Raw genomic sequence first — 9,868 nt, 5'->3', positions numbered from 1 at the left:
CTGATTAGCATCCAAATGTGAAAACATATTAATCTATTTTTGAATGAGAGACTGGAATGAGACATGGTACAAGTTGTACCATGTCTCATTCCAGTCTCTCATTACAACCTTCACTCCACACAATTAGTTTTTACAGTAAATCTGTCATGACACTACTTTTCCCTCACGTTCAGTGTGGAAGCAACAGGTGAACCAAAAACCCAATGTGCAAGGTACCTATGGGGCTTTATTAGCTGTTGCAACTCATTAGCCTCTTTGATTCAAAAATATTTTATGAGAGTAAATCATTTAGATACATACCATATGACGTTGTCAAAATATTGCTTACAATGGATTTATTTAATTATTTACATTGTTAATTGCAGCATAACAGCAAAGATGTACTTGATATTTCCTGCCCGATGCCTGGGGAATGTCTTCTGCATGATACCGAGTTTAAAAACACTAGTCTCTTAAGAAACTACATATTTTTGCTTTAATAAAGTATTTAGCTCTAGGTTTCTTGAACCTCCAGTCAAAAACAATTGTCTAGTTGTGAGTATCGCTGTATGTGTCTTCTACAACTATAGTCTGCGTTAGAAGAAATAGCAGATATCAAAACCCTGCTCAGTCAGCCTATAGATCCATATGTATAATCTATCTTGGTGCCACAGCAAGTAAAAAAGGGAAACTCAACCACAAAGATGAAATGGTCTCATAGTTTATTACATGTGATCACTCAGAGTAACCGCTTGGGACAAACAACCATGAGTCCTTTGTGTGCATTTTGAGGACAGGCCACTGCTGGTTCAAGCCTCATACAATGGCAGCTAAATTGTAAAATGTGTTTCTAAGAACAGTACTTTTTCCAAATATTGCACGTGCATTTGACTGCAATGTCAGAGTATGCTACACCGCTAGTGTACTCACAGCAAAAGAACACAATGTTCATCAAATATGCAAAATCTAGCATTCTGCAGCACAGCTTGGTAACCCTGTACTTTTGAGCTAACCCTTTAAAATGAATGGATCAAATATTGTTCTTCAAATTGTGCTTTTTCTACATCTAAATGTCAAATCTGACCAAAACTTTTAAAAAAAGAAAAGGAAAAAAAACAACACAAGTTGGCTGTATATGTGTGCTATATTAAGGATGAAATAAGCTTCTATTCAAATCGTAACTAACGTATTTTTCTTGTGTGAAAGCTTGTGTCTTTGTATCTTTGCATTACTATTTGTAAATGAAATGAGATTAAATATACCTGAAAACGCAATTTGATCTGGAACTTTGATTTGTCATTACCTGTATCAGAAATGTTCTACTGGCTCAAAGATGCCATGTTGTAAACCACAGTCCCAGATGATTTGCTTAATGTGCAACATTGTTTTCTCACTCAACAGTAAACAAACTAGCATACAGTATAAGTGTATACAGGGTATCTGCACATTTCAATTTAAGGACTTTTAAGACCATTTTAATACCTCAAATAAAAAATAAATAAAAATACTAAATGTAAAAATGGTCAAACATTGGCCAAATTGTCAAATATCACCTAAAAAAGAGGCATACATTTTGAAAATAGCTGATCTACAAGCTCACGCCTCGTGAGCTTGTAGATCGACTATCTTCACAATATTTATCTGTGGAACCGAGTCATACAAAATGTAATGCTTCGACTCCTTAATTCCAAGTGCTTGTCAGGGTGGGGGGGGTCCCCAGTTCAAATATAATTATTTTGGGTCGCGGCCTGAAAAGTTGACTGTTTGTGTTAGAATTTATTGATGACTTTTAAGACCTTTTGAGCCTTGGCCCCGAGGTATGCAGTATTTCTAATCTTTGACAACATACTGTATGAGCAAGCATACTTTTTTTTTTACATATTGCTTTTTTATCCTGTTGAAGAATACTTATAGAGTGCATGAATATTTTGCGTGCAAGTGATAAAAATAAATAGCCTAGCATAAGGGGAAACAAATTGGTGGGAGGTCTCCATCTGCCAGAGATGGGTGGGGGGTTAAAAGCAGGTTTATAAAGGTGAGTTTTCTGAAGGGATTTAAAACAGGGCACTGGCACAGACTCAACAAGCCTTATCTCCTCGGATAGGGCATTGATCCAAAGTGTCGTAGCTGTGATTGCAAAAGCACGGTCACCTTCTGTTTTCAAGCGACACTTTGGAATGACCAGTGCTTTGCCAAAAGATCTGAGGCTGCAGGATGGCTCATAGGAGGTGAGTAAATCTATATATGTAGGACCTGGCCTTGTAGGTCATTAATAAAATGTTAACACTGCAACAAGAATTAACATTGCAGGTTGCACTAAATAATTCATGACCAGAACAGCACATGTTGTCAGAGAACATTATTTTAAAGCCATTAACCACTCCACAGTTTCATATGAAAAAAACAATATTTTGTCAGTCCTTGCATGTTTCCCCATGGTTGACAGAAGGGAAAAGAAACTGACAACATGTCTTGCCATTTGTTGCCCTCTAATGGCTCCATTGCACCTCAGCTTCAGCAGGGAATTATGCAACATTAGTCTCCTCTGAGAGCAAAGAATATCATCGCTGTCAAGTGGAAACCTTGTATGTCCAAAACAGTTTATTTTCAGGAAATGGAAAAAATAACCAATGGATCCATCAGTTATTATTTAGTCACAAGCTTGTTAATACTTTTCATTGTTATTATTATTTCAAGATATTGTAATATTTAAAGTCCTGCTTATTATTGTAGGCCTATATAAGCAGTGTCATAATCATCAGGGCATTAATTCACGCGTTGTGATGCATTGTGAGCTTGGAGATCCATTGTCAGCTGTTCTTCTCAATCAATGATGGACAAAACCTCCTAACTCCACTTGAGCTGGATTTGGGTAAAGTGGTGATAATCTAATGACACATGCAAGTATCTGACAATATATAAAGTCACAATATCAACTTTGATGAGGCAGTATTGCTTTGTTTAAAAAAATATATATAAGGTTTTCTTCATTTCCTGAAAAATGTATATTTAGTTTTTTCATTTCCTGAAAATTTAACATTTTGGAGTTAGCTGGTTTCTGCCCAACACAGCAGATGTAAATATATTACATAACCTATTTGAAAACAGATAGCCGACCTACAAGCTCACAGGGTGTCGCATATCACGGGTTTTGGGGGTCTTTGACATGAAATAGTTCCAGAAGCACACATTTCCATGGACGTGTGGGTGGGCAGCAGGTCTGTGTTTACTAGTCTACGACGCGCAGACGTCAAGCCAATTAATTGTCTCCCAGAATGCAGCAGGAGGCCGTTCTTGGTGATCCAGCTACTGGTAGTCAGAGAGCAGGGCGCCGAGCAGGCAGCAGGCAGCGGCACAGCACAGCACACACACCCGACTCCATGTGACATTTAACCAACCTTCTAGCGCACACGCGACGACGGGGGAAAAGTATGCAGTTGTGGCGCCTGGCACATCTCACCCAAGGCGTCTGAGTGTCATCATCCAGTGAGCCAGCGTTGTTCGTTTTTAAGGAGGATTCCTCCCAACCATCCGCCGGACACCGAACGGGCAATGACAACGGCCTCCGCAACTCCGCAGCAGATGAGAGACCGGCTGCTGCAGGCCATCGACAGTCACAGCAATGTGAGCATAAGCGATGCCCGTTAGTTAGCTAGCGCCGTAGCCACCGTTAGCTTGTTTACCTGCTGTTAACAGCAAACTTCACCGAGTCATTTAACCTGTTGACGTGGATAATGTTGACAAAAAGTGACTGTTTTCTTCACGTTGACAGTTTCACGAGGACTCACCGCATGTTTTCTGATAAATAGAGGAGCGACGCGGGGCTCCTGAGTTGACAGCTTATCCAGCGTTAGCTAAAGCCGTTAGCCCGTTAGCTAGAGTGAACCTACAGAGGAGTCGACGGTGATGTCATAACTAAGCGTCGTCTGATCGGAAGTGCTTCAGATTGACGCGGCCCTAAGTGAAGTTATTAAGACAACCTTTTGTGCTTCACCGCAGGAGCTTTTTGCTCGTTAAAAAGTGACACATTTTAACTGAAAGGGTGTATTTATTCTGTTAAAATAATGTCATTTTGTCCAGCGACACTTAATACACACACTTCCTTATTGTTTGTGACGTCATTGGCTTTCCCTTGGTATCTGAGCCTGCTAACTGTTAGCTTAGCCAACTCACTGAGTGAGCAGGGATTGGCCTATTTTCTGGAAAGGAACAAGTTCATGTGGCGTTAAGTCTCATGCGCGTGTTAACGTGCTGTGTGTTCTGAATCTGTGCTGTACAAATAATGTACATCAAAAAGTTCTTGTCATTGATCGAGGATTGTTGTATTTGCTGATACAGAGATGTGCACACTGCTCACACTGACGGAGTGATCGTGGCAGGTGCTAGTTGTTACAACGGTAGCTAGCTTTCAGGAAGTAGCCGGATTTTCCCTTTCCAAGTTGAACGTAAACGTTAGCAGCCAAACGAAACGTACATGCATCACCCAACGTTTAAAAGTAGCCTGACTTTCTTAGCACTGTACTGGCGAAAATCCAAATCACAACGCATTTACGTTCAACTAATTCCAAGCTGCTGTCAAAGGGTAAAATGGGTCCCTAGAGTTGACACTTGTGAGCCTACACTTTTAAACGTCGCTTTGGTTCTCAAGCTAGTGAGTAAGCTCGCTCACTTGCAGACCTCTCTTAGTCAAATATATGTTTCAAGAAAGCACTTTAAGGAAGGATAGTGTTGAATTCGTCCCTTAACTTCAGATGTTTGAACACCCTATTCCAGAATAAGTTAAAATCTAATATTGTCATTATTAATATACTAATAGTCTTGTGATTTCAAACATGCCTGCAATATACAACATTTCTGCTGTAGTCTGTTATTGCATTATGAAAATCGCAGACCAGCTACATTTTCATAGTGTGTGTGTGTGTGTGTGTGTGTGTGTGTGTGTGTAATGTTGTCTATTGCATAACAATTTATGTTATTTATCTCCATCCAGATTTCCAATATGGTGGTTGTATTAGAAGTAATTACCTACCTGGAAAAGGTTCCTATCACCAAAGAAGAACTAGAGGTAAGTAACTTGACTCAGTGTGAGCGTCGTTGTTAATTAAGTTTCATAGGCTGACTTCTCTCTTTAACATTATTCATGCAGGAGACTCGCTTAGGAAAACTAATCAATGACGTGAGGAAGAAAACCAAGGATGAAGACCTTGCCAAGCGTGCGAAGAAACTCTTACGGAACTGGCAGAAGTTGATAGAGCCGGGGCCGGCTGTCAGTGTCCCTGGTTCTACCAATGGCGGTTCCCATCCCTGCAGGACAGATCCCTCTCCCCCTGACAGTTCAGTGCCAGTCAAGGGCCTCCCTGAAGTCAAAATTAGAAATGATGTTCACAACACATATTCACCCAAAGCAGAGAAATCGAGTAGCCGCAAGCGTCGGGGTGAGAACAGAGATAGCGGAGTTCACTTACCAGCCAAAATCTCTAAGATTTCTTCTTACAATAACTCTGTCTTGACACCCCCCACCAATGGGATCGCAGGCAGTCCAGAGGCTCTCCCTGACAAGGAGGTTGTGCCGTCTCCTGATCTATCTCGGACAGAACACGCTGAAAGTGATAAACTCCCCAGAATCCCCATCAACGCTGTCAAGCCTCGCCCCAGCTCCCCTGGAGTGGCCAAACTACCTAGTACTTCCGTTTTGATCAAGGCTGCTGTGATGCAACAGCATGCCCGAATGGACGAAGGGGGTGGAGGAGGAGGTGGTGGCGGTGCTGGAGGAGGGGGGGGGAATTATCAAGCCAAAAGTCCCCGTGGCCCCACCAACAGTCCAAGGAGTGTGAAGCAGGAAACAATGTCTAAACGCTCCTCAACATGTGCACCAAAAGGGACATCTATCCCAAGCCCCTCTTCCAGGGGCTCGCCCATGCCCTCGTCCAAGCCTTTAACCTCCCCAGCCCAGACGCCCTTTGGTGATGGGCTGCCTGCTTCTCATAGGTCTTCTTCAATGCACTGGGCTAGTTCCTCAGAAGCCCCTCCCCACTGCGCCCCACATGACGCAACTCCAACACTGGAATCCCCTTCAGTCTCCCCTTCCCTCTCTCACCCCCAGCTCCAAATACACAACTCTGAACTGCACACGCCCTCCTCTTTGTTGTCCCCCAAGGTGGCCGGGGAAGAGCTTGATGCGGAAGTAGCAGGATCCTCCTCAGACCGAAAGAGGAGAAAGAAGTACAGGTCTAGAGACTATTCTGTCAACCTAGATGGCCAGAAAATAGAGGACATGACTAAGCCTGTACGATTAAAAGAACGCAGGATAACCTTTGACCCCGTAACAGGTCAGATCAAACCTCTGGTACAAAAAGAACCCTCTCACACAGAGGAAGCCCTCATGCCTGACCCTGCTGAGTCTAGACAGAGGACTGAGAGCTCTGTGCCGCAGCCCTCTGTTTCCAATCAAGCAGTCACATCCAACCCTTTCCAACAGACAAACTGGAAGGAGCTTTCCAGGAACGAAATCATCCAGTCCTACTTGAACCTCCAGAGCAATGTGCTCACTTCCTCAGGGGTCCAGGCCCCCAGTGCACACTTTTTCATGTCAGAGTACCTGAAACGAGAGGAACACGACATCAAGGAGAAAAGGAAGACGCATGTTCTGCAGACGGACTGCACGGTTGTGGATAAGCCGGGCATCAGCCGAGAGGTGACGGACGAGGACATGGTCAGGCTAAACACACAGCATTGGCCGGGGGTGAACGGTTGTTCTGACACCAACGGCGCCTGGTATGACTGGACAGAGTGCATATCGTTGGACCCTCATGGGGATGAAAGCAAACTGAACATCCTGCCATATGTTTGCCTAGACTGAGGAGCTCGGGAAGGCGGCTGTCCTCTCCACTCCTTTCTCACTGCATCTCCACAGAGATGGGGTACTTTGTGATTTTGTTTGTCCACTGTGAGTTTGGGGAAAGCCAGACCAGCTAAACTCCCTCCATGCCTCTCCTTCTTTTCAAAGATAATCTTATTGAGGTTTTGGTATAGAAAGATTAAAAAAAAGAGATGTTTAATAAAAGAAAAAGTTGCGTTTGTCGAACTAAGGGCTGTTTCTGTTCTATTTTTCAAAATGAAAGCCACAGGAATGATGAGGCCCTGTTTGCAGAGTGCTGCTACTATTCTAGGAAGTAAAAAGGACAACTGGAGAGTATCATCCACAGGAACCACAAATCGGTCTATGATACCTGTGCTTGCAGAGTTTTCAATGATCTGGTCAAGCTTATCGTAAATGAGTAAATTTGCCAGTGTACAGTACATATCATAGCCCTTTGTGGTTTACTATGGCAATACTATAAATCCTATATTCCTTCTAGCTACTAAGAATAAATCATAAATCAGGGTCCTATATTATTGGAGGGAAGGCAGGGTTTAGCTGTCCAGTCTGGGCCACTAACTTGGTACCCAGAAAGGTGTTCAAAGGAGTTCTTCTAGCACAGGTAAAGCCAAGCATGCCCAGTGTGTGGAATACTGTTGCATATTTGGCAGTTACAAGAAGCTTTATGTGAGATATAAAAGACTAAATTATACATTTTCTTACCATGTATGCATCTATTTATTTTGACCAGTTCTTTTGTGGGAGGTGTAACAAAACAGATGTTCAAAAACAAAACAAAAAAACGAGCTTTTTTTCATCCCTGTTTGCATCATAATGTTGTTGGCCTGTTCTGCAATGCAAAAGAGGCATGCCGTTTTCTTTAAGGTTGGTCAATGTGATTGGTCACCAACATTCCATATTCCACCCCTCACCCACTCTCTCGCTCTCTTGCCACCACTGCACTTCAATGTGTCCGTGTCTCAGAGTCAAATTCAATTCTTCCAAGAAGTTACGAGGTTTAAGCGGCGTGTTACTAACTCCTACAATAGCCTGCTTCTACAACAGACAACAAAAATACATTTCAATAAGATATTGTGAATAAGAGCTAAGAATTCCATCACATGATGTTTAGAAAAGCCCCTTAAGTCTAATGTATACATGGTTGTGTGCAGGTGTCGAATACCCAATTAGCTGATCTACAAGCTTTCAATTTGTTGTGAACCTTGTAGAGCGGCTGTTTTCCCACAACACCTGCAACAACTATGTACAAATCAAGCCTTAGTGAGGGTACAGCGTTCTGACCTGTACATGTACATAAGTTGACAACTTGTTAGTCATTTCATTGACTTGATAACTGTGTGTATAGGAAATGATCTTTACCACCCACAAGTTCAAATTGTATGTACGTAATATATAGACACCAGATATCCTGTCGCTCTTATAAAACTATCATTTGTCTAAGTGATGTTTCGACCAGTGTAGAGCCAAGAGGGAGAGAAAGCTGCGTGCATCATCAATGTTTTCCATGTGACAAAAATCATAAGTCCTTTATTTCTTCTTGTATTCATCTGTTACTACCACTGTTGCCCACAAATGACAGTAATGAGCCCAAGACCAGATGGTGTGCAAACAGTGCATTCATGCATCCAGCCATCCATTCATTGACCTTCCATCCCTACCAATGTGCCTTGGTAAATGGTAAATCTGGATTTGCTTCCGCATAAAACACGCCTGTCCTTGGATCTAGGTTTATGTGTGAGAATTCCAAATTCCATGTTTGATTATAAAATCTGGAATATGCACCGTTCTCTTTTTTTACACTAAGTATGGGTGAAATTGCAGACAATGACGACACCGCACAACAGCAATGCTCGCAATAAAGGAAAGTGCTAACAATGGATGATAAGAATCAGGAGTTGTTTTTTTTGATTAGGGCATCTTTATTTGTTCAGTGTTTAACAACATCTCTTGTTTGAAAAATAAAGTGATCTAAATCCTCTGCACAATTGACTATTTTTCTTTTTCCTATTTTTCTTTCTTTTTTTTATCTTATCAGTATGCAGTCAAACTGACTGTATGAGCTGGCTTGTTAGTATTTTTGTTGTCTGTCCCCATCATGCATTGTTGAAGATTTGTTTTTCCCCAACCATAGAGAGAGTCATCCACAAGGGGGAGCACTTTGCCTGGTATGCTGTATGTTGTGTTGAAAAGGTGTTCTATATGTGTGACAACTAAGAATTTTAGCTGAGAATTGAGACATATTACAATATTGGCTTAGCAAACTTGCACATTAATGTATTTTTTTGTCTATAACAGACAAACAGCCCCAGACAAACATTTTTAAAAAAAATATATTTAACAATTATTAGTCTTATAGTATATTGTTCCTTAACTGTGTCCCTGTAGGTTTTTTGTCATATGTTCAAAGGCATTTTGTTTTTCTTCTGTGAACCAGTGAAATGCTGCTCGTAGCATTTTCAGTGTTGATTTTGGTCATAAATTGCTATTCCTTCTAACACAGGGGATCTTAAATCAAGACACTGTGGCTGTGACTCAGTCACTGCCTGCCTTCTGCATGTTGCTGCGTGTTTCATCAGAGGCTGGTGTGTCATCAGTAGGCTCACCTGTGAGACCCTCACACAGTCACATCGCCTGAAGCCAAGGGGATGTGATGTGAGGCAAGGCGTACTCCCCGTCGGAGGTGGATGTGTCCAGTTGAGGTACCGCCATGACATCATGCATGCTGTGTTTCAGACTCTGAATCACACTTGCGTGTGCAATGGTATGGTGTAATTGTCCATGGTGGGTGTATACAGTATATGAAAAGCAAGACAGGTGTTTTCATCCTTGCCCCCTTTGTGCTCCTTTGACCATCTGCTTAAAATCAGTCAGAACTGTTTGTAGACTACAGGGGACTTTCTCCAGTGGTAGAATATCCGGAAGTAAGCAGGCCCATGTTATAGGCCCATATAAGACGATTATTTCTGTTCCTAAAAGTTCAAAAGTTGCTTTTGAAGATTGATTGATTGA

At 42.0% G+C, this 9,868-nt stretch overlaps 1 protein-coding gene across 1 annotated transcript; it reads left to right on the top strand.

The window, feature by feature from the left end:
* The first annotated feature begins 84 nt into the window (after positions 1–84).
* Positions 85–8,844, top strand: crsp7 (cofactor required for Sp1 transcriptional activation, subunit 7). Its single transcript, XM_084056387.1, has 3 exons — positions 85–3,603; positions 4,970–5,044; positions 5,126–8,844. The coding sequence occupies exons 1-3, from the start codon at positions 3,532–3,534 to the stop codon at positions 6,836–6,838; spliced, it is 1,860 nt and encodes a 619-aa protein (XP_083912513.1). The 5' UTR covers positions 85–3,531; the 3' UTR covers positions 6,839–8,844.
* Positions 8,845–9,868: the final 1,024 nt, after the last annotated feature.

Source organism: Gymnoscopelus microlampas (genome assembly GCF_963454915.1).
Source record: "Gymnoscopelus microlampas genome assembly, chromosome: 5".
NCBI classification, from domain to species: domain Eukaryota; kingdom Metazoa; phylum Chordata; class Actinopteri; order Myctophiformes; family Myctophidae; genus Gymnoscopelus; species Gymnoscopelus microlampas.
Note: the sequence above shows the minus strand (reverse complement) of the source record. Positions and strands in the feature narration are given on the sequence as shown.